General features: G+C 32.5%; 1 protein-coding gene across 9 annotated transcripts in view; it reads right to left on the bottom strand.

Annotated features, from left to right (window-relative positions):
• Nucleotides 1-643: 643 nt before the first annotated feature.
• The window catches only part of LOC117783526 (terminal nucleotidyltransferase 5C), a 59,992-nt gene continuing 35,270 nt past the window's right edge, over nt 644-25,365 (bottom strand). For 7 of the 9 annotated variants that reach the window (XM_034620951.1, XM_034620950.1, XM_034620954.1 and 4 more), the window contains 3 exons: nt 4,196-5,555; nt 3,540-3,760; nt 644-3,431 (listed from right to left, as the gene is read on the bottom strand). In XM_034620951.1, the coding sequence (XP_034476842.1) occupies nt 3,195-3,431; nt 3,540-3,760; nt 4,196-5,555 (1,818 nt within the window). In that variant the 3' untranslated portion in view covers nt 644-3,194. Of the gene's footprint in view, nt 3,432-3,539; nt 5,556-9,895; nt 11,146-25,365 lie in introns of those variants that run through there. The other 2 variants (XM_034620959.1, XM_034620953.1) reach the window with 2 other exon arrangements.

Below are 25,365 nucleotides of genomic sequence, written 5' to 3'. Positions count from 1 at the left end.
GAAGATGCAGCTGCAGTTGCAGTTGCCATTGCAGTTCATCATAGAGTTGTCCAGTTTGTTGTAGTATGTAGTCGACTCTCGACTCTGTCATAATCAGCAGATGTTTGACCAATTGAAACAGAAAAACACAAAAAAAAAACATACCCCGAAATTCGAAAGGAGGAAACATAACGTCAATGGCCATGCTGCAAAGAGATTGTAAAGTTGACCCCATCGATAAGGAAAATACATAAATGCATTGTATTAATATTTTTGTATTTTTTTTCTTTATTTTTCATTGGTTTTATACTTTTTAGGTATTTTTTGTTTGTTTTTATTGAAATTCCTTAGATCGCAAGAAGCGCACAGAAGTAATATGTATATGGTAAATTGTTGTTGTAGATACACATAATAATTAAGATTAATATTTATATAATGTAATAAGTATATATATGTATTGTGTGTAGGTGTATGCAGGTGTATAGTGTATCTTTGTGTGTCTGTTTATTAATTGGATATACATATATAAGTAGTATTGTATAATTAGGTATAATTATAATATTATGTACAAATCTCAATAGATTGTTGATTGATTTGATTTCATTTCATATATTTTTTTTTTAATTTTTATTTAAAATTATAACTCTGTATTCTGTAGTTTTTTTTTTGATTTATTTTGTATAAATTTTAAAATTACATGCTATGGTTTCAAAAAATGTCCACTTTTCTCTACACAGACTTACAGACTATTCGCTCTATTTATCAGCTTCAATCATTCTCCCTATTTTTACTATATGTATACCTATATAACTAGTAATATAGATGTGTATATGTCTGTATATATATACATATATATATATTTTTTTTTGTTATGTATATTTCTTTTATCAAAATATCATGCAGCCAGTTGTGAGCAAAGTTTCAAAAATGTTTGATTGTGATTGTTTTTGGTTTGGAATACATTGAATATACATACATACGTATACATACGTATACACACACATATACACATTATAAACATTATTATGTCACATTATTTAAACTAAAGTTAATACAATACAAAAATTCAAAACACAATTGCTTTAGCAATATTGTTAAACTAAATTCAAAAAGTACACAAAAAAGTAAAACGCCAAAGTCAGGCTTACAGTACAGTGTAAGCAGTTAACAGTTGCTGTCAACAGTTACATATAATGTTATTGTTAATGTTAAAGTTATAGTTACACAGTTTTACAGTTTACAGAGTTAACAGGAAACATAGATAATTTGTTGTTGTTGGACTTGAATTTGTCTTTCATTGATTATTCAATTAAATATACATTTAAATAGAATTTTAAAGAATTCATTCTCGATTATAAATATTGTAGATAGATAGCATAGATAGATGTATGTATGTATATATATATAATATGCGTTATATGTATATCAGTTGAATCATTCATAAATTATCACCCAGCAGATTTAACAAACAAACAAAACGAACAAACAAAACAATCAATTCACTCTCACACACATTTTATCGCATCAATCAATCAATCAATCAATCATGTGTACATGTTGCTGCTGTTAAACTTCACTAGATACAATATTTATTATTTAGACATATTTATCTCAATTTGATTATGAACTACAGTTTTCAGTTTTACATTTACATTACAAGCATAATTAGAAAACACACTCGGAAAATTCTGTATTGTTTAAATTTTCCCCATTTTCTGTCGGCAACTTTATAAAAAATGTGCAAGTAAAAAAAATTATACATATATTTATTACTGTATTTTTATGTTTTGTTTTTTTTTTTTTTTGTAAGAGATTTTGATTTTGCATTTTCAGTTGTTAGTTTTCCATTCTATATTTAACGCTTTTCCATTGAGCAACGTCTTATGCTGAGATACATTTTGTTTCAGTTTTATTTTTTTGAAAAAAAATCAACTACACTGCGTTTTTCCGAACATAATGATTGTACAGTTATTTCTATATAGAGTTACAGTTACAATTAAATCATATACAATATAAATACAGTATTTTCTTGTTGTTTTTTCCTTTTTTTCAATTGCGACAGCTAAAAATTGGACTAATATAATATTAATTAATTAATTATTTACATTATGTCATAATTTCTGCCTTTCAATCTTTTTTTTCTTTTCAGTTTTAGTATTTTATTTTATTTTTTTTTTTTGATAAGTATTTTTAAGTTTTCTTTAAATATATGCATGTATTTTTATTTATTTTTGTGTTGTTTTAGTATATTGTATTTTTTTTTATATACGTACGTAGATAATTTGATTGGAATTTCGATGCCTTAAAGCAATACGAACAAATTCAGAGCAAAAATTCTAGTGTCTTGGAGGGATTTTACTAGTAGTAGGGGGTTGTTTTTTAAAGGGGGTATCTGGACTTACAACTGAGCTGAAATCGATCAACAACAACTGAATACAAAAAAAAAGAAATAACAAATTCCGTTTTACGTGTGTTTTTTGCGCCGCAATTTTTGCATGTTTTTTTTTTATTACAAAATCAATAGTATAACGTGTAATGTTTTTTTTAAATAGCTGGGGGTGGGGTGGAATGGAAAGGGGCTTCTTTTGAAAAAAGAAAAAAAAAAGATATAGTTGTACAAGTGCAAAGTTTTAAGTTGTTTGGTATACAAGAGTTCTTTGAGTGAGTTTTCAAAAATTGCTTTTTTCGTTACAAGATAATTTTTTTTAGCGGCGCAAAAGTGAAAATATTTTGAAAATTTTTTAGTGTCTTGTTTGGTATGTATGTGTATTGTTTGTATAAATGTTTATATAAATTTGTAGGCTTGTTTCCAGACTTCATAGTGGAGGTGTTGTTGTAATTGTTCTTGGGTTTAGTTTGATTTCTTTTTCTGCTCTTCAATGCCTCCTTCTTCCTTCCTTAGTTTCCTTCTCCTCCTATTAGCGGCTTCAGTCATCTTCTGTTTTGCAATTTTTATGGTCTATTTTTGTTAACAACATTTATCTTCATTTGTTGCGGCTAATTTAACAACAGTTTGTACATTTCTTATGTTGGAACTTCTTTAGTTGCATTTTAACAACAGTTTTGAACTTATTTTGTGGCAAAAATTTGTACATTTCTTCATAGATTTGTCACATTTAAATATGAGTTTTCGCTTATCAGTTTAAATTGAAATTCACAATTTTCATGAAACAAAATACTACATATTCATATACGAGTTTTCAACATTTTGCATTTCATAGATTTGTCACATTTAAATATGAGTTTTCGCCCAACAGCAACAATTTGGGCGCTGATCCATCGTACGGATAAAAGTATGCAAATTGCCCACTGTACGTGCCTAAAATCTGCGCATCAGGTTGTTGTTGTTGTTGTTGCTGTTTCAACTGTTGTTGCTGCAGCTTTTTCTGCAGTTGTTGCTGCTGCTGTTGATGTTGCTCAAGTTTTTGCTGCTGTTGCTTATGTTGCTGCTGCTTTTGCTCCTTTTTCTGCAGTTGTTGCTGCTGTTGTAGTTGTTGCTCATGTTGCTGCTGCTTTTTCTGCACTTGTTGCTGCTGCTGTTGTTCCGTTTTCTGTTGCTGTTGCCTGTTGCGTTTGTATTGCTGCTGTTGCTGTCTCTGCTGCAGACTATAAAATTGCAAATTGTTTATATGCAATTGCTGTTGGGTCAGCACCAAGCTGCCTGTGGCTGCCACATCATCATCATCATCATCATCAATATTCTTATCATCCTCCAATTCCGTTGCAGTTGCTCTATTGTTGCTAATGCTATTGTAGTTGCTGTTGTTGGTGTGTTGCTGCTGTATTTCTTGTTGTTGTTGTTGTTGCTGCTGTTGTGGATCGTATGGTTGCTGTTGCTGCTGTTGTTGCTGCTGCTGCTGTGGCTGCACCAATCACGTGCTTAGCCAGGTGGAGTTGCAGGTGCAAATGGTGCTGGGTATCACAGGTGCATAGTAAACGCCATTGGCATAAATAAGACCCGGCGGACCCGCCTGTATTTGTATAGTCTGTGTGGGCGTGGCCTCAGTTGTTGTTGTTGCTGCTGCTGCTGTTGTTGCTGCTGCTGCGCTTGCAGTTGCTGCTGCTGCTGCTGTTGTGTTGGGACTGCAACAGATGGTGGCATTTGTTGGCGCTGCTTGTTGCACATAAATTGTTTGTGCTTGAGGCGTTTGTGTTGGCGTTGAAACTAAAGCTAAAACTGAAGTTTGTTGAGCTGCCTCAAGTTGTTGTTGTTGATGTTGATGTTGCTGCTGCTGCTGGTGTAGGTATTGATGTTGCTGGTGGTGGTGATGATGATGCTGCTGCTGCTGCTGCTGCTGATGTTGCTGATGTTGATGATGTTGCTGCTGCTGCTGTTGCTGATACTGATGCTCCTGTTGCTGCTTCACCTGATTGGCCAGCGAATGGATGAGCAACAGTGTCTGCCGACGCTCGTGTCCCATCAGACACACTGTGGACATTTCAACAACATTATATAAATGCATCAGATACTCATATTGCAGCGGTTCCTCCTCAATACCCCAGAAGTGATTGCGCAAATACGCCTCCAATTTGGTGGTCTGCGTATTAATATCGGGAAAATCGATAAAGAAACGTGAGCACATATAACGTTCCAATGTCTTGATCAATTGTGAATTAACAGCCGTATAGTTGCGTACTAATAAATTACAATATTTCAATAATCCACCGCCACGTATTTCCTCCGGTTGTCGTGTTGAGATCAATTTCTTTTGCAAATGATATAATGCCTCCTGAAAGTCTCCATATACCGATTCACCCACCACAGTGGGATAGAAATTCTCAGATATTGGCAATGCAGCACAATCGTAGAATAACAATAATGAGTCCAATACTATTTGGAATGAATCGACAGAGAATTCAAATTGCCGACGCATTGTATCGACAAATTTCAGTTCGACATTCTTGTGACCCGGTGAATTCCCTAGGGAGATGAGGGACCAACGATCGCCATCATTATTATTATTCACCTTGACCATTTTACCAACATAGGCCTCTTTGAGGGAACAGGTGTAGATGCGACGCTTGCAAACACCTTCGGGCATTAGATCGAGTAGGGTATTTAGCACGGCCGTCTTGACACGATCAAAGACACGCGGTGAACTCAATTCGATGGCAAAGATTAAATCCAAATCATTATAGGGCTGATCCTCGTTGGCCAGCACATGACTAGCGGCACCACCATTTAAACGTATATCCTTGACCAGGACACCAGCTCCTCCACTGTTCACATCCGCCTCCAGTTTGCGACGCACCAAATTCACCAGATCCTTGAGTGTCACCTCCAGTGTGGGGAAATTGCCACGCCCATGAATTGCCACCTTCTCGTCCATAACATTGTGTAGCTTTCGCACCTGTTCAAATGATAAGACCGCCAATCGTTGTGTTCCTCCCGTATCCACACTCTCCAACGATCCATGATCCGATGTCGAGGCTATCGAGGATCCTGAACTTGGCGACGGCGGCGGTGTCTCAGTTCCTCCATCCGAGTGGAAACCATCATCGATCTGATACACGTCCATTCTGTTGTTCCTCTGCTGATGAAATAACGGTTCAGCGGCTCCGTCTAGTGTCCCGCACTGCAAAACAGACAGAGACGGAAGAAAAAGCAAAGAAAACAAAAACAATTGTTAGTTTTATGTTTGCAAGAATTTCACACACATTTTTTGTCACATTCAAAAAATATCAAAGCTTATTTTGATCAGCATTAGAAATTGTATATGTGTGCAAGTGTTTCTCATATAAAAGGAGATAAATTAAAATAGAGAGGTAAATTCAATTAACTTTATTTGACTTGAAGCTATTTTCAATTTCAGCTTATTTAGACCCGAATTATAAATAAAAGAAGAGCTTTAAGCGACAGACAAATTTATTTTAACTTAAAGCCTTGCTACAAATATGTGGCAAAGTTTATAGAAGAATTTAGAGGCAGTTAAAGTAGAAATTGAAGCAGAGCTTTTCGATTAAAGCGAACTTAAGTAGAGCTACATATTTAAGTTTATTTGCACTGAACAGAGCTTTCAGCTTAAACAAAACTTTTTTTTTTGAGTCTTATTCCCGCAATTTTCAATGATTTTTAATGCGTTTAACAATTGAGATAATACTAAAAGTCACATTTATATTAGAAATACGCCAACAGCTGCTTCATTTTGCCATTAACAAGCTGTTTATTCGACATTATTTTGTTGCCGAGTGTATTCATTTAATCATTTTATTTAGTTTTTGGCATTTTATTGCCACCAATGCCAACAAATTGCCGCCCGGGGTCTGGGCTGCTTTAATTAATTAATTTGCTTTAAATTTGCTCAATTTCGCATTTGTCTCCGTCTCTCTGCCTCTGCCCCTCTCTCTCTCTCTCTCTCATTCTATTAGTTTTTGTCTCTCTCTGACGCCGCCTACATACGCGTACATTCTATAATTTTCAGTTTTTTTTTCCCACATTTAACATGTTGTTTACTTGTTTATTTCTCTTTTTTTTTTTTTAAATTTATTTGTTTATTATTAAGGTCTCACCGTTTGCCTTTGAGGAACTTTTTGCTTCTGCTTCTAAAATGATTTTGAAAACAGCCAAAAAAAAAAAAAAAACAAATTCTCAACCAAAATTTCCGCGTTGTTATCGAATGTCTCTTTTTATCTCTATGTTTTGCTTCTTTTCGCTCTCTTTTTGATTTGCTTCTTTGCTTCTGTTTCTGTTTCTGTTACTCAATTTATCAGCATCGACATCGACATGTGGGCCTGGGTCTAGTTTTGGTTTCCCTTATCTAGCACTTAAATTAGGCACTATCTCGCATTAAATTTATCCCAAGAGTATTTCAATTTTGTCACGAAATATGCGAGTGCGACTTGAGATCTTATTTTTACATATATTCTTCTTGAGTCCAATGTTGTATGTTTTTATGTTTCAATTTCAAAACTATTTTTATGAAATTTGGTGCAAAAACGACTTGATTGAACTGCTTATTTATTGAATGTCAAACTAAGAGCAGTCGACAAAAGTCTATTTAAATTGAATTAAAAATTGTCATTAAATATAAATTAATTTATTTAATTAATAAATAATTTGATTTAAAAATAAAATCAATAAAGTTAAATACTATGGCGAAAATTAAGGAGTAAAGTAAATATAAAAAAAATTAAACCATTATTAAAAGTATTGTTAACTTGTTTTTTTAAAAAAACATTAAATATTGAATATTCTTGATTTATTATTTATTTTATTTTTAATTATTTTTTATCAATGTAGTAAGTATAATTAGAAAGTATAATAGAAATAGTTAAATAAAATAAAAATTTTTTTTGTATTTAAATAAATTTGAAATAAAAACATATTGAAAATTGACCATTGAAATATAAAAAACCCTAAGCTGTTGATAGAGTATTAAAACGTCTGTTACACAACTTTCTGTAACTGCTTGGTGTCTCTCTCTCTCTCTCTCTGTCTCTCTTTTAGTGTGTTTGTGTGTCGCTTTTGTTTTTATCATTTTGTTTGTACGTTTCTCGAAAAAACAAGAAAACAATTGAATTTTCTGGCATTACAGACCAAGCTTATGGAAAGTGTATTTGTCTCTCCTAATACAAGAGTTTAACACTGCGTGCAAATATGTTTTTTCCAAGAGCTATAAACTAATTCAAATAGATTCTTGCGTGTCGCTAGCGATGCGAATGATTCACAAGCTTCAAGATTTAGCAACGTTTACACGATATACGCTTAACACGATATTGTATTATTCGTTATCGCTGTTTACACGCCATTCATCAGAGGCTTTGACTCTTATCACCTACGGCGATAAAGACTCTTAATTACTTTCTTTTCTTGCAACTGAAACTTATCGTGTTTATTGTTTAATAATAGAGGCCTAATAAAACCGTATCTATGTTAAACAAAAAAATAATAAAATGCAAAAAGCGAAAGGACAGACAGTAGCGTATAAAAAAATTTGTGTGACTCATTTGCATATTTAATTCACAAATCTTGTTGTTGTGGAACTTGATAACATTTATTGTTCGAGAATAATCGCATATATATTCTAGTGTATACAAATTTTTATTTATTTTAGATTGCATTTACATGAATTCTCTGGAATTTTCACACACAATTTAGCTGTAATTCTGATAAGCACTATACTTGTTTTTAGCCACGTGTAAACCTTATTTTCTGAGAACTTAACGATATATTTCTCTGGCAATTATTTGCAATTTATTGTTTTTTAATTGTTTTTGACGCAGACACTCTGTTAATTGTTGATAGCTTAAATGTTTTTGCATTTTCATGAAGCAACCAGAATTTTTATTTTCTATTTTTTTGCAGTTTACATTTTGTTTGTTTATTTTCAACTACATAAAATTAAGTGCACATTTCAGCAAATTTATTGTTAAACATCTTTCATAACTTTATCGTCATTTCATGCACTGTGTAAACGTATGTATTTTTTTGTTTGTGTGTGTCAGACTGGCAACTATTTGAAATTTGACTTTCTCCTGTCACAAATCGCATACATAATTCAATTAAACTTCAATTTACACAATAACTAAAATTAACACATAATTTATTTGGCACTTTTCTTAATTTCTTTAACTAATTAAATGCACTTTTGTTGCTGATATTGCTATTTTTTTTTTCATGTTTTTGACACAATTTCTGACATAGTTTTTGGCTGCGCGACAACAAGAAAATAAAATATACAAAGTTATAACAAAATTTTAATTAAATGTACGCATGCCTTTTTTTTGATTGTTGATAAGATCGTGCTTGTGTGTGTGTAAAAGAGTGTAAACTTTCTTATACCCTGTACTTTGCTTGAAAAAGTGGCCAGTGCGACCTTTGTTCACAGTTCATTTCTAGTTTGTAGTGTCTAAGAGCTAGCTTTGCTTTAATGATTACCATATACCCTGTTATTTGTAAAATTTAAATTTTGTCGAGTTTAACAAGCAGTTGTTGGTGTCTACACATACTTAATATTGATATACTGTTGTCCATTTTTGTAGTCTTATAATAGAATATAAATGAATTTTTGGTTGGTTTGCATTTTTGGAACACATTTGTTTAAAAAAAATAGGTTAAAAATATAAAATTGGACAAAAATAAAAGTCTAAGCATAAATGCAACCAAAACAAATGGATAAATTAAATATTTTTGTGTTTTACTTTACACTATGCATTAGCTAAAAGGGCAATAGTGTTAACGGCGTATCTGCTAGTCGTTTATTCTAAATTTTTTTGCGTTCTCACTTTTTTGTTACTTATTTTTTCCCTTTAATTGGCAAGCGTTGTGATAAAATATTTTTCTCTTTTTTCTACCATTTGCCACATTTTTTATTATTTGTTATTTTTTTACAACGAATTTCACAATATTGAGTGTGAGTGTGAGTGCGAGTGTGAGTATGAGTATACTCACTGCAATGTATTCGTATCTTTTTTTTCCACAAATAATAAATTAACGCTGCAATTTTCACCAATTTCATCTGTGCTCATACACACAATGAATAAACCTCATTATGTATTAAACATTGATGATGATGATGATGATTATGCTGCAGTTGTTGCATAGCAACTCACACACACACACACACCTACCAAGACACGCAAACAGGTGTATATGGCGTGAATGAATTGTTGGCCTAGACAGAGAGACTCGCGACTTGAACTGGTCTCAAATAAAAGTGAAAATCGTTGTTTTTTCTTATTTTCTTCTTCTTCGTCTTCATTTTTTCTTCATTTTTAAAGAAAGAGAAAAACCACAGCAACAACAACAACAAAAAACAGTGGCTGCAAGTCTTTGCAAAGCAAAGCTCAAACAAGTGTAACTTAGCAGCTGGCCATATACATATACATATATGCACATGGCTGTATCTGTATCTGTGTAAGTGTGCTATGTCCAAAGAAGAAGTAAATGTGAAGGGTGGTAGGGGGGCAGCATTACCGTTAAACTGGCGAAGACGACGCACCCGCGACTGCAACTGCAAAAATGCTTTGATTTATTTGATTATTTTTTCAAATTTAATTCTTCGTTTTTCTTTAACCACTGTGCGTGTTGCTTTTGTTTTTTTTTTTTTTTTGATTTCAATAAAATTATATGGTACGAGTATCTTGTTATTTTTTTTTTATATATACGTATTTAACACAATTGGCCACAAACACAAACACACACACAAACACAATTTATGCTTATATTTTTTTTGTTGAAACTAATGCGCCGCGCGTTGCGTTTTATTTAGCGAGCGTCGTGTGTTGCGTTGCGTTGCGCGTTTGAAAACCAAATGAAATTGAAATGCTTACTAGAATATTGGCGAGTGAGCGCAGCGCGGCGCAGCAACGGCAACAGCACAAAAAGCTTTTTCAGCTGACGTCACGACGCAGCAGCAGCGTCGCGGCTGGCGCCGCGCTCTTTAGGCAACCCAACTGCTGAGTGACTGAGTGGCGCGCAACTGAGTGACTTTAAGTACGAGAGAGAGTGAGTGAGTGTGCGAGAGGGCGACTTTGAGTCAGTTACGAGCATGTTTGCCTGCGTATGTGCATTTATGTGCGTGTGTGTGTTTGTGTTTTTAGAAGGGCAAGCATAAGCATACGTTACATTGTTGCAGGTAATTCTTGACGGTCGCTCGGTTAGTCGGTCGCTCGGTCGCTCGGTCGATCGTTCATTCGTTTGTTCGGTTCGTCGCTCTGTCGCTGACTGCTGCTGCAATGCGGGCGCTCAGCTGATAAAGCGATCATGCACATTTCAGCATCTGTCAGTGTGTGTGTGTGTGTGTGTGAGCTGATTTTTATGCCTTATTCGTAGTGCATTTTTGCTGCTTGCCCACTTTTCGATTCGTTATTTGTTGTTGCTGTTTTTTTTTTCATTAATTTATTAAATTTGGCTATTTTTTGCCTGTTTGTTGTCGCAACGCAAATTGCTTAAATACTTTGCTTCTTTCTGTATATTATTTTTGTGCTACGTTTGCTTTTGCCGTTCGCTTTGCGGTATTTCATCTATTTTTAGACTTTGTTTTTTTTTCATTCACTAATTATCCGACGCGTTGCCTTCTCTCCCTCTATCTCACACTCTCTCTGTCTGTGCAACGTCAAATAACCACACAGTGGACATTGCTGATAAGAGAGAGAGACAGGGAGAGCGGAGTTAGACGCGCTTGGCTAATAAATAACTCAAAGCTCGCTCTCTCTTTGTTAAAGAGAAGTGAAAGAAGAGCAGATGATGAGTTTTACAGCCAACAGCTGAGCTTTGAATTCTTAGGCAGTTGTTGTTGTTGATCTTGCATTGAGACAAAATTATGTAATGATAAACACAACAGATAAAGCTCGAGATTTTACAAAAATAGATTAAAAAAGCAGCTTTCTTAATTATTTATATATGCATTCAAATTGGCATATTATTCATTTATTATTTATGTACCTCATTATTTTATGGAGTGACCTTTCAATTTATTAATAATAATAATCATAAACAGAGAGCTTTATATATTCAGATACAGATACATATGGCATGTACCGTTACTTTGGCATTTTGCATGAAATGATCGCGCATTTTTTTGTGGCCTGTGGTTCAATGTTAATCAGCAGCTTAAATCGAAAATAAAAAACAACAATAATAACAAAATGCAGACACACACACAGAAACACAACACGCACACACACGTAAGTAACGCAATTCAACTGCCAAAGTGGCCAAAAAAAAGATAAAGATTAATGTGATTTTTTTAGCCTTTATGATGAATGCCCCTAACCATCCACAACAACAATAACAACAGCTATACTTCAGTTTCAACTTTAGCGCGTTAATGTATCTTGCAGATACAAAATCTCACACATACACACTCAACTACTGCACTGCATTACAAATACAAAAAAAATAAATGTAAAAAAGGCCACAACATTTGCTTGTTTCTGACAGCTGCCCCCCCTGCCACAATATACCCCCCGTCCGTACCTTTATTATTAATGCCATTTATTGTAGTCTTGCAGCCAATGTATCTGTTACTATATAAGTGTATCTGTATCTGTATCTGTATCCGTAGCCACTTGTAGCTGTAGCTAATGTTGATGACGATGATCATTATTATCATAATGATGATGCTGTTGATGGCGTTGCCTTTGCGCTCTTTGGCAAGACTCGAGCGTCAGTCAGTCCGTCAGTCAGTGTGACCCTGACCTAATAAGTATGCGCAAGCGCAAATTGTCAGTTTCTGTTGTACATATCACATGTATCTTGTATCTTGTGTTTTTATAACTGAAGCGGCATGCATTTTTTATGCGTTCAATTTAAGCAAAATATTTTGTAGCAAATTCTGCATGGTTATCCTTTTAGTTTTTAATTCAAAATTGTTTAGAAATTATTAGAACTTTTAAAGTTCAAAATAATTTTCATTTAATAAAATAATATTTTAAGATATATATTTTAATGGTTTATTAAAAGTCCCATTTTCCATTTAAATATAATTTAACCATTTGGTTATTAAATTAAAAATAATTCACGATTTATTTGAATTTCCAAAGTGCCAAAATAATTTCCATTTGATAAAATGTTATGTTTTTAGATTCTTATTTTAATTTTTTTTTGTTGTTTTTCAGTTTTATTTAAATTGTGAATAATTTTTTGTCGACTGCTTTTTTTGGTTAAAAAATAAGTTAGTATAAAAATAGAAGCTTACTTTTATTGGCTTGACCTTAAAAAAATTGTAGATATTTTCCAAAGGAAAGTGCGACACAAAAAGCTTAAATTCCAATTATAATTTCAATTCGAATTGGAATTGGAAAACCAAATCGAAATCCAATTTCGTTTACATTTCCAATATGAATACCAAAATCAAAATCAAATCGAAAACCGAATTCTAGCGCGCCTTCAATGCAAATGAACCTTAATTATTATGCCGGGCCAAGTGCCAAATTGAAACCGGTTCGACCGACATTTCAAATACGTGTATAGCGGCGACTACAATTCAATTATACAACTACACAGAGAGAAAACATTTATGTAAATATCACTATTTATTTATTGACAGAAAAAACAAGTAAATATCACTGTTAACACTTTAATTCAACTAATTTCACATCAACGTTTAACTGTATATATATTTTTTTTAATCAGGAGTATTTCAGAAACAATAAAAAAACCAACCTAAAATGTTTATTTAGTGTAGTAAAAAAAAACCAAAAAACTTTTTAAATGTAAATACAATTAAAATAAACATAATTTATCTTATTTAGTTTTAAGTTAAGTTCAAAGAATTTTGTTCTTGATTCTAAGATAAATTACGGAATTTAGAAGTTAATACACAATTATTTATATAAACAGTGCACTTTTTTGTTCAGTGTATAGACGGATGGGGAGACACAGCGACAGACAGAGAGTCAGACAGTCGAACCTTGCTTAGCCAGGCCAATACAACTAGATTCACTTGCGGTTTTTGGCATAGTTTCACATACCAAACAGAGGTCGATAGCAAAGCGGACGGACGGGGAGGGTATAGGAAAGGAGGAAAGAGTGTACAGCGGGGAGGTGGGGTAATAAAACGGACCACAGACCGAAAATGAAAGTGCAGCGAGAATTTCGAGTCAAGCTTTTTGATGCGATGACGGAAATGGTTTTCTTTGATAACACAAAGACAGAGATAGAGATACAGTAAAAGAGAGAGAGAGAGAGAGAGAGAGAGTGAAAGAAAAAGGGAGGGAGATAGAGTATGCGTGTTTGTGTATATTGATTTTAGTCACTGTAGGCTTTCGTTTGACGTTTGTTCGCCTTGCTTTGATTTTTGTATTTCATTTTCAGTTTCGGTTTCAGTTTTAGTTTTTGCTAATCTTGACCCGACGGCATAAAACGTGACCGCCGTGCAGAGCGACTGAGACAGAGGGAGAAAAGAGAGAAGGTGCGTTTGCCGACTCTTTCAGTAGCGATAAATTGAACGGTACACACGACAAGTCTATGAACAACACAAAATTTAAATAATTAAATTACTTTGCTTTCATTGCTGTTTTTATTGTTGTTGTCTTTCATTAGCTTTGCATTGTCTAACGTTGCTTTTTATGCCTATTTTTAGTCTCAAAATCGAAACTTGAAACAGCGACAGTTATGCAATAATAATAATAATAATAACAACAAAAGATATCAGCTAATTGGACGACACACAATCAACTGTACAAAATGATTTTAAATAATAATTTAGCACTGTGCTAAATTACTTTGCACAATTTAATTGCAGCTTATTATAACAAAACAGAGTAACACAAAAAATAAATGCCATAAAATTAGTAAGTTTTGCAATGTATATAAATGCGATTTGATTTTCTTAACTTCGAAAGTAGCCAAGTTAAAGTATATTAAAGTATCTAATATGTATACATATATATAAAAAAATTTGTTGTAAAATTCTTAATTTTAACTTTAATTTTTCATAAAGTCAATTTTTTGAAACCTTACTTTATTTTAAATTTGAACAAGTGTCGCCATAACTGTTCACAAGATCACACTTGCAGCTAATAATTTTTTAAGTAATTTACGCACTTAGCATGTGAACAGTAATAGTTCCTCCTTTTGTTGCATAAAGAAGTTAATTATCTGTGTAAGCTGCACATTTTTGTCAATTTATTCAAATGAACAATGTCAATAGATTCAAATTCTAATCAAATCTGTCCACATTGCGTCTGTTGAAACAGTTGTCTTTGTTATTATTTACCTATTTGAACATAATAATTGCACATTTTTGTGCAAAAAGAACAGCTGTCAAAAGGTTTTGGTTTCAAAAAAAAAAAAAAAAATTAGGGGAAAAAATAAAAGAAAAATACAATCAGTTAATGGCAAAATATAATTGTTATGCGGTGTACATTACGTTGATTAGTTTGCCGCTTGACGTGCAGTTTTTATTTTCCAAACAACGTGCGGTTATCACGATCAGCAGTTATCATGATACTATTTTATTATGGCACGAGAACACGCGCGAAAAATCTTCTATATGCCCAAAACAATCGCTTGCTAAGTTTAGGCAGATCGACAGAATGAGATATATTGTATATATCTAATATAAATATATAGACTATTACATAAATAACTGGATGACCGTATTCTATACTCCAAACTGTGACGTTCTTTTTTTGTTATTACTTTTGTTCGTCAGGCAGATGTTTTCTCAGGAAGTAATTGATAGCAGCGCAGAACATTTGTGGCACGAAATCATTTATCAATTTTAATTACAATTCCACTAGACAATCAACCACTACAGAAGTAACAACAAGTCGCATTCTCAAGTAGCAAATGTGACCAAAAAAAAATGTACTAAGAGCATAGCAATAACTAAGCATGTAAATATTGTTTTTATTGACTTTGGGTTACCCTATACACGCGGGCGTATACTTAATATTCACTTGAAAATCAATTTGCTGCTACAACAACTATTTGAAAATACCCTATAATACACAGCTAATATATTTAGACAACATAACGATAGTGTTTTGCCTTTCCAAATACGAGATTCCAAGGTTTTCAACTCAGCCTCGATAATAATAAACGGTTTTGATTGATTTCAATACAGCAAACAGTATTATAAAGCTCTGCAGATACAAATGTATCTTAAAGCTGATCATTATTACATAGATACAGATACTTATAGCTGTAATTACAAGTTGTGTGCGTTGCATGACTTTTAGCGCCAAGTCACGCTAAAAAACAATGAGAAATAAACGTGGCATCTATTTCAACAGAACAGAACAAAACGAAACGAAACGGAACCGATCCAAACCGAACTGAACTCAACAAAAAACAACATAACAAAGAATACTAGTAATATTATAAGTACAAACAAAACACAATTAAAGTTCACACACATGGACAGAGGAAACAAAATAAATAAATAATCACTTAATTGTATTTAGTTGATACGCGAATGGATTAATTTGAAATTGCAGTGAAAAAAAAGAATGTAGCGAAAGGCAAGCACGTGTCAACTTTTTATAGACAAAGAGACAGTATTTTTAAAAATAGATACTTTAAAGAAGATACACACAGCTAAAGATACTTTCTGTCTATCAAAAACAAAACCTTTTCAATTGGCGCCTTTTTGTCGATACAGAGTAAAATGTAGAGAAAAAGCGAAAGATAATCTATATATAAAAATACCTTAAAGAAGGGGAGATATATAGATATATATAGATATTTTTAGTTACCTAAAAATACTTTTTGTTGATCAAAACAAAAACCTTTTCAAGTGGCGCCTTTTTGTCGAGAAAAATAAAAGGAGAAAAAGAAAATAATAATATAAAGAAATGGGTAAAAGACATTTCTTCAGTGCGATCCTCAATAACTACAGCTTGCGAATTATAAGCTTAAACTGTTTTAGCCACAATTAATTCTGAAACAGTACAATATATAAAACATTTAAATAGACATAAATATGTATATAGGAATAAATTTGTATACTATTGATAGTTTTCTTTTTGTGGCCCGATTTAAATGGAATGCTATTTCAGCTTTATAAAAAAAACTGTCAGCTGTATTGGTAAACGTCGAAAAAAAAAACAGTTGTATCAACAAATTGCAGTCGTGTGTGTGTGATCTAGATTCAGTTGCGGATTATAATCACATTATACAATGTATATGAGATACTTATGTGTGATGTACTTATTTACTATATATAGCGAATTTATTACTCGTCATATTGTCAGGTGTTTTGGGCAGCTTTTTTTTTTATAGATTTCGCTGGGCTTGATTATAGAGATCAAAGAAGAGGAAGAAGCAGTCAGATAATGCTATAATACGACTTAAAAGGTATGCATAGATCGCAGTTTGTTTTTATTTGCACAAATACAATTATTCGAAAGCTTTAAAAATTATCCCGTAGATCCTCTTCTTTTTCATTAAATTATAACACTATAATTTTTACTTTTATTGCCATAACTCTGTGAAAACTGAAACCATTATCTTGCGGAATGTCTTTTTGAACATTATTTGAACTCAGGATTGATTCTGTATCTAAATTTTGAACAATTTTAAAGCTTTTAAATAATTTTCATACTTTCTACATACCTAAGGAATTGCATTAATTAAAAACTAAAAGTGTTGACAATATATTTGTAATCTTTTAGTCTGCAAAACATCTTAAGCATTGCATTTCAAGCTAAGTTTTTTGTTTAAAATTTTTCTCTAGGTAGGGAAAGAATTCCGTCTGAATGTGTCAGATATATGACACTGACGATTGCAATTTTATTTCCTACACAAGCAATAATTGAGCTACCCACGCGATTTGTGGGATGTTCAGTCGGTATGTGGCAGATACATATCTTTTCAGATCTATAAATATTTCAGAATGCGAATGTATCTATTAATATAAGAAGAGAAGACAGTCGAGTCGAGGCACAAACAGGTGACTAATGCCACAAATCTGGGGATTGCCGCTTGCAACAAGCAAACACACACGTGTCTCTCATTTGTATCTGCATCTGTGTATCTGTAGCTGTTTGTGTGTAAGTATCTGTATCTGTGTCTCGGTGATTTGTGCTGTTAAGTGTCTTTGAAATTGTGTTAAGTGGTTTGTCAGAGATCTTTTTTTTCTTTCTTTTTTGTAGGGGTTTTACTTGTCTCGGTCTCGCTTTGAAATTGTGCCATCTTTGTGAATTATTTATTGTAAAGCGTTGCGCGATTTTAAATAAATTGTTTAAATTTCATTTTTGATTAAAAAACTTTTTTATTATTCTTATTATTATTACAATTTATTTATTTTTATTTTTTTTTGCCATATGTCAGCGCAAATGTCAAGACGCGACTTGAGTTTAATGCACTTGCCGGCAAAAGAGACAGAGAGAGTGGGAACGAATGAGATGACGATAGACAGCAACAGCTTTCAAATACATTTCATACAAAGTGCTTGCACAAACAATATTATTAACACAAATGGACTTTCATATAGTATGCAGTACTCTATATAATACATTATATATAGCACTGGAATCTGACGTGCACTTTCAGTAGCTTATCACCATCAATCACCAGTCAATCTCATTCCAACAGCACAAAGGTTCATTTTTTGTTGCACGTGCACAAAAAATTTCACAGTCAAATTGAAGAGCACAAGTTCGTTGGCCTCAAATCCCTATTTATGAAGGGGCATACTATAAACCAACTACTATATATACATATATACACTCGACACTATACATTGTACACACATTTCATTCACATTTCTAATCAGCAGGTCAAATTGAGGGGCCAGACATTTGGAATAGACGTGCATGAATTTCGATTGTACAACTTGAATGAACTGCATATTTAATTTAATTTAATTTATTTTCTTAAATTTATTTTCATAATAATTTCAACATTGTACTCCTCTTTTATTTTTTTTTTTCCTATGCCAAAAAGCTATGAATTTTGTAATTTCACTTTCTTCGACAACGTGCCAACGTTTTCGGGCTACGTGCCATTAAAAATTGGCTATGGCCATCAACTTATAACGTCTACTATTACGCAATCTCCAGCGACGACAATAAGTGCATCTAATTATATTATTACGAACCCCATGGATTTCCATTTACGGTGCGATAATACATATATATGTGCATATATAATACTCGTGTGTAAGAGATAATGCCAAAAGTGGTAAATAAACGAGTTTTAAGCAAGAACAACAAACTATCTTTGAGCTGGCAGTTTGTTCCTATAGCTACACTATGCAACAAAATTGGAGATATTGGTTTGTCAAAAACTCAATTTTCGCCAAAGCTTTTTTAACTCGATTAATTTTCTGACGATCAATCGACTTAAATTAATTAATTTTAATAAAAAATTGACAACTAAAATCTAATTTAATTCATCATCATAATTGCGAATTAAATTTTATCATATCATCATAGCTTTTAAATTATTTTTGCAGCAATTGCTTTGAATTTGCAAATAGTTTCAGTTTCTGTCTATTGCTAAAATCCTGACCATAATGTCAAGTCTTAATGGATTGCCCAAAACTCTTAAAAATTATCATAAATCACATTTGAAATGTGCTCCGATTGCTGAAGATTGAAGATGCTTCCGTTTGCAGATGTTGTTGTGTTTATAATTAGAATACAAAACGACGACAACGACAACAGCATAAAAGGTAGAATCAAATTGAAAATGAAATCGAAATTGAAACAAATTTAAAGAAAAGAAGACAATCAAAAAATAAGGCAAACAAAAGAAGTAGCAAAAAAGCAACAACTGAAATTTCAATAGCACTCGAGACAAAAACAAGAGCTGCCGATTACGTAATGCTGTCAAAAAAATAAAAATAAAAAAATGAAGTAAAACAAAACACAAATCAAATTAATAAATAAACAACAAAATTGCGCATTCTGATGAGCTGAAGTGTAACAATATTAATGTTGAGGCTATTTCTCTTTAATTTTTTAGTGTTTTTATTTTTAAATATAGTTTAAATGATTCGCTTGTTGTCCACTTAAACATTTGCCAAATTGTTAGCTATTTATCAACTGAATTGAGACTGAGATTGAACTGAACTAAACTCAACTGGACTGGACTTGAGAGTGTTGTGATGATGATGGTGATGATGATGTGTGGGCTGCTGTCTAATCAGCTTATTTGAAGTACATGTTAAAGGCACTCAAGCGCAGCAGCTCCCTCCTCCCTCTTCCCATACTCTTCACACACACACACACTGATTTAAAATAGAAATTCAATTTCAATTATAGTTCTGCGGCTTGAGATGCGAAGTAGTCGAGTGCATCCATCAGATACAAAGATACAGAGAGATAGAGAGCAGCGGATAGTGTGTTTGTTCACCCAGAGTAAAGTACTCGGCAACTTTTCATATTTACACTTTGCTTAAACTATTTTGCTCAATGATTTAGCATTGAGTATGGAGTTTGTCAATCTAAAGTGTGTGCACTATATTTATGAATTAAATATGTATTTGTGAGATTTATATAAATTTCAAAAACATAAAGTTTTAAAATATTTTAATTAAATAAAATATATTTCACTTTAAAATATTTTGTATAGTAGTGTACATAAAAAACAATTTATAATTTAACTTTAGACAAAATATGACATTTTTTGACTTTGGTTTCACTATATTCATATTAACTTTAACATTGTAGTATGTTTTTATTGTCAAAGTGTTTCTTACAATCGATATTAATTATAATATTAACATATAATAATAGAATATTCAAAGCTAATACACAAATATTTAATTAGACAAAGCATTATTTTTTAATGCAGTTTTATGTGCAACTCTACGTATACGTTATAGCTATTACGCATACGCCACGTGTGCTTTTGCTTTTGACACACTTGCATAATTTGAACTTTTGGTTAATCAGAATATTTTCATATAAAAAAATAGTGTTTTTCAGACTCTTTCCCCTCTTCCCACTTCCCTCTTCCCCTCTCTAAACAGAGAGTTCATTCAACGCAACACTTCTTCGTTTTCGTCTCAATCTTTTCTCGGATTTTCGCTTCGTTTTCGTTTTCGTTGCGGTTTAGTTGGTCTGTTGGTCTGTGTGTCAGTGTTACACTGTCTGTGTGTATGTGCTGGTGTGTGTGTCAATGTGGCAAACATTCTACACACACAAATGCAACAACTGCGCTTCGTTTGCTTGCCACAAAGTGAAAGGAGTTTTTTTTTTCTCAAACATTTTTTTCTTTCTGCTTTGCGTTCAATGCATTTAAAAAATATATTTCACTATTATTATTCGATTATTTATTGCTTGCCAAATAATTGGAATTAAAAGCAAAACAAGTTAAATAAGTTGAGAGCAACTTCCTAGAGATGAGAAAAACGTGGCTTAGGCAAATTGTGGGCGGTTTTTTTAAATGTTGGGTGAAAGGCAAAAAACCAGAAATGAATTATATCAAAAAATATATATATATATATAATAATAATAATAAAAATTAATGAGCAAACTCCTGCACAGTTTGCATTAAATTAAAAGGCTCGATATAACAGGGAGTGTATAAAAAAGAATGAAAAGAAGAGGGATGGAGCTAGGGAGGTAGTTAGGCAGAGAGAGGGTATTGCGTGTCGTATAAAGAGAGCTATAAAAATTGTAAATGTCGATGATGCACATGCAAAAAGCATGTTGAACTTTTCGCGATAACGGCCAGCAATTACAACAACAACAGCTGCTGGTGAAAATGAGTGTCCACACAACAACAACACCAACAATAAGAAAAACAAAACATCGAACAGCGCTTTTCACTTAGCAAACAAACAAACAACAATAATGAGTGAAAAAATAAAACGCAAGCAAAATTTAAAAAAAAAAATAAAAACAAAAAATGCCCAACCCAAAAGCAACTTTAAAACTCAACCACAAAAGTCGCTGTTGCAGTTGCAGCAGTTGTTATTGTTGTGGTTGTTGTTGTGGCAATTGAATGCCTCTTGACAAGCAAAAACTATGAGCATACACATACAGTTGGCGAAAAAATATTAGCACCACTATGTTACGTTTTTCTTATAGATACAAAAATATATTGATTCAATAAATTGTATTAAATATATTGAGAATAGCTTAGATATTAAAAATTTAGTTCACTTTTTTCATTGCAGTCGGCAGAAAGTAATTTTACTTTTCAAAAAATTAAAAAAAAAAATAATGAAAACTAAAAATTAGATAAAAAACTTACAATTAACTATTTATTTAACTAAACTTACAATTAAATAAATACTAAATTTAACTTATGCATTACAATAAAGTTCTCTACTTTTTAAAACGTAATCACAAGTTCCTTAAACTTACAAATGTTTCTATGACGCGTTTGGTAATATTACATACGAAGGTGGTGCTATTTTATTTTTCGTATCTGTATGTACATGAGTGTGTATTTGTGTTGGTGTGTGTGTGTGTGTTACAATGCCCCCTAGTCATGCACATGCACATGCACATGCCAAACCATTGCGCCACAATCAAAAGCAACTGCAACCACCGCAGTCACCGCAACCGCCGCACCACCAACCACCAACAACCTGAACGTAGCCAAAGCTGCTACTTGCAATTGCAACCTGCAACTTGCAACAATAGCTCGTGAGATTCCAGAGAATTTGTGGCATTTGATTTTATTTTTTGTCTAGAAGCTGAGTTCAAAATTGTTGCACTTGTTTTTCCTCTCAATTTCAGATCAAAGCAAAAACACGACACTCTTGTCTCCCAAATAACTAGAACCAGTTGGGAATTATAAACGAAATTTTGAATTGAGTGTCTAGACAGCTTTGGTTTTCCGAAATGAAATTGACCTCATTCCGTTTCGATTCTTATTGCAATTAAAATCAAGTGAAATCGCTGAAATCGAAAGTGCTCAACAACGTGATACCCTGTAAAATACAATAACAAGTATGCGAATTACTTTCCCTATCATAAAAAGCTTACTAGATTTATGCTGCGTTTATAGTTAAAACAAAAACTTATTACTGATCAAGACTTTAACTACTCAGAGAAAAAAACGTTTTAAAACTAAATTTTTCAATTCCTGATTTTAAGCAGTACTTTTAAGGAATCTAATCTATCATTTGCATTAAAATGGGCAACAATTAGTCTACAATATATAATTCAAGCAAAAAAAATTTTAATATAATAAAAACCCCGATGATCAAAAATATTTATAAAATGTTCTTAAGTCATGTATTTCCTACTCTATATAGTATACAAAAAATCGAGATTACTAACATTTTTAGAGCCTATATTCAGCCTAGTTTAAACTATATTTTTTTCCAGAAACCCAGATTTGTATCCTTTGTACAACAACCAAAAATATAAAGCCCTGGTCAGCAGATTGCGATAACTATGATGATCTTCTGTCGGCATTTGAATTTGCGTCTCTTTGTTGTTTTACGGCGTGAAAGTGAAATCTTTGAAAACGCGCTTTTCCTTGCAACAACATTTTGTTACAGCAGCCATAGTAAAAAAAAACATAACGATCAGACAGACAGAGAGAAAGAGAGATAGCAAAGCAAGTGTTGTTACATTTATTTTCTTTTTTATTGCGACCCAAAAATATTATTTACAAATGCTAAAAAGGTGTGCGTAAAGTTTTCTCAATTGTTTACTTACAAATGCAATTGAATAACAGTCAAATGATTCAAGTGATTCAAAATGATTCAACAGCGAATTGGCTTACCTGTAAATAAAAAAAAAAACAAATGAAAATGAAATGAAGCATTAAAAAACAGTTGAACATAAATCAAAATAAATTCAACAAGAAAAATGTTAAGATTAGATAATCGAAGACTTAATACCCTGTGAATGCAAGATATAGTAAGTAGATCTCAAAATGAATTATTGAATATTTTTCGAATTTAATTAAACTATTTTTTAGCACATAATGCCTTATAGATACCCTGTAAAACCATCAAAACTGGCGTCATAAAATGCCACAAATCGTGATCGTCACTCGACTCATGTAAAAGTCAAATTAGCAAAAAGAAGAACAGAAAAATAAAAAAGCAAAACAAAACAAGAGTGAAAAATAAAAATAAAATTTATTTACTCGGCAACTAAATGTGAAATGCTATTTAAAAATATACACAAACACAGCAGCAACAACATGGCGTTGGGTTTAAAAATAAAAAAAATCTTGAGCGCTTGACAACCGTTCAAATTGAAGTGGACAGCGAATTCTAAATTTCTGGCAAAAGCGGGGAAAGATGTAAGAAAACAACAACAATAAAATTTTAATAAAAATTCGCCAATTTTGTTGCTGTTGTTTATGTGCCCAAGGCAAACGAGGCAGCAACAACAAATAAAAAGTTGTTTTAAATTAATTTTGATTTTGTTTTCATACGTCAAAAAAAAAAAATAATAATTTAAGTATCACAAAAAGAAGAAAAATAAACCCAGAATACTAAATATTTTGCTATCGTTTTTAAATGGGGCTTTATGAAAGTGTTTATTTTTATTTAATTTTTGATACTTGTTTTGGGCATCAATTCATTGGGGACACACAACAAAAACTTGTGCTCTACTCTAGTTAATTTAACAATTGTGCATACTCTGCCTCCTTTTTTATAGGTTCTGTTTGCACAGCTGCCGCAGCTGTTTCGGTGGCTTATTTGCGAGTTCACCGAAACTATACTCAATGATAAGCATAAATAGAGCACATCGCTATACAAATACAGCCTCCACGAACTCAGGATCTAGTTGAACTAGAGTCAAAAAATTTAGTATGTAGACACTACAAAATATTTTTGACATTTAACAATTAAAGTTTGTCTTACTTAATGAACTTAACTTGTTTTCTCTAGAGTATTTAAAAGTTATCTATATTGTAAGGAATATTACATTTTATATATATATTTTGTTTACATTTAAATGGTTGTAGCTTTTATTTGCTCAACATTGCCCAAAAATAACAGAGGTAGACTTAAAAAAAATAAAGTTGGCTAACTAAACATTAACCCTGCCCTTAGCCTGGGGTGAAACAACAGATATAAATGTATCTGCTAGTTACTTATGCTGTTTTTTCACTGGGTCATTGCTGCGTTCACTATCTTTGTCTTAGTATCTCTCTCTTAAATGAAGCGTCTTCGACTTTGTCTTTATTTTCTGGCCATTTTTCTTGTATTTTGTGCTCGTCTTAATTTAATTAGCTTTTGCTTTTCATTGTGTTCTTGTCCTTAACTGCCGCATTGGCTTTTGCATACAGATACACACACACACACACACTTGTCGCACAACAAAAACTGCGCCCATTTTTAATTAGAACGCAGCAATGCAAATTTTTGCTGACTCGGGGTATAATGTAATGTAATCAAAGTCAAATCGCGCTACATATGTTAATGCCACAGCCCAATGCATTCAGCTGACAACAACAAGATGCATACTTAGATACATTTATGTGTGTGCGCATGTGTGTATCTATGTGTACATATCTACGAGTTTAGCTCACAGCTATTTAGCTATTTAGTTTGTGCATGAAAAATACCCGACGGACAACGCACTTGGCGACCTTCGCCGTGTACGCCGCGGCACAAACGTAGCTCAAGGTTTACAATCAATAACAACAATAACAACAACACCATTTACAACACTAACAACGTCAACAGTAGCTAACAACAAAGATAAAAGCGCATTAACTAGAGCAAGAGCTGCATTGATATGCGGGCTTAACACACACAAACAAACAAAATTAACTTAAAAACAAAGTCCGGCACTTCAATTTCAAATTCCTCAAATTGTGAAACTACAAAACAACAAAATTACCAAACTTTCAAATAAACTTATATTTTAATTTAAATAACTCTTGTGCCGTAACGCTTATATTTAAATAAACTTTCAATTTTAAATTTAAGAAAAAAAAACAATTCATAAATTTTAGGTAATTAAAAAATAATTTTTATATTGTCTACTTAAAATAAAATGTAAAACAAAATAAATTAAATATGACTTGTATTAGAAAAATTAAAAAAGAAATAACTTGTA

Source organism: Drosophila innubila, assembly GCF_004354385.1.
Source record: "Drosophila innubila isolate TH190305 chromosome 2R unlocalized genomic scaffold, UK_Dinn_1.0 1_C_2R, whole genome shotgun sequence".
NCBI lineage: Eukaryota > Metazoa > Arthropoda > Insecta > Diptera > Drosophilidae > Drosophila > Drosophila innubila.
Note: the sequence above shows the minus strand (reverse complement) of the source record. Positions and strands in the feature narration are given on the sequence as shown.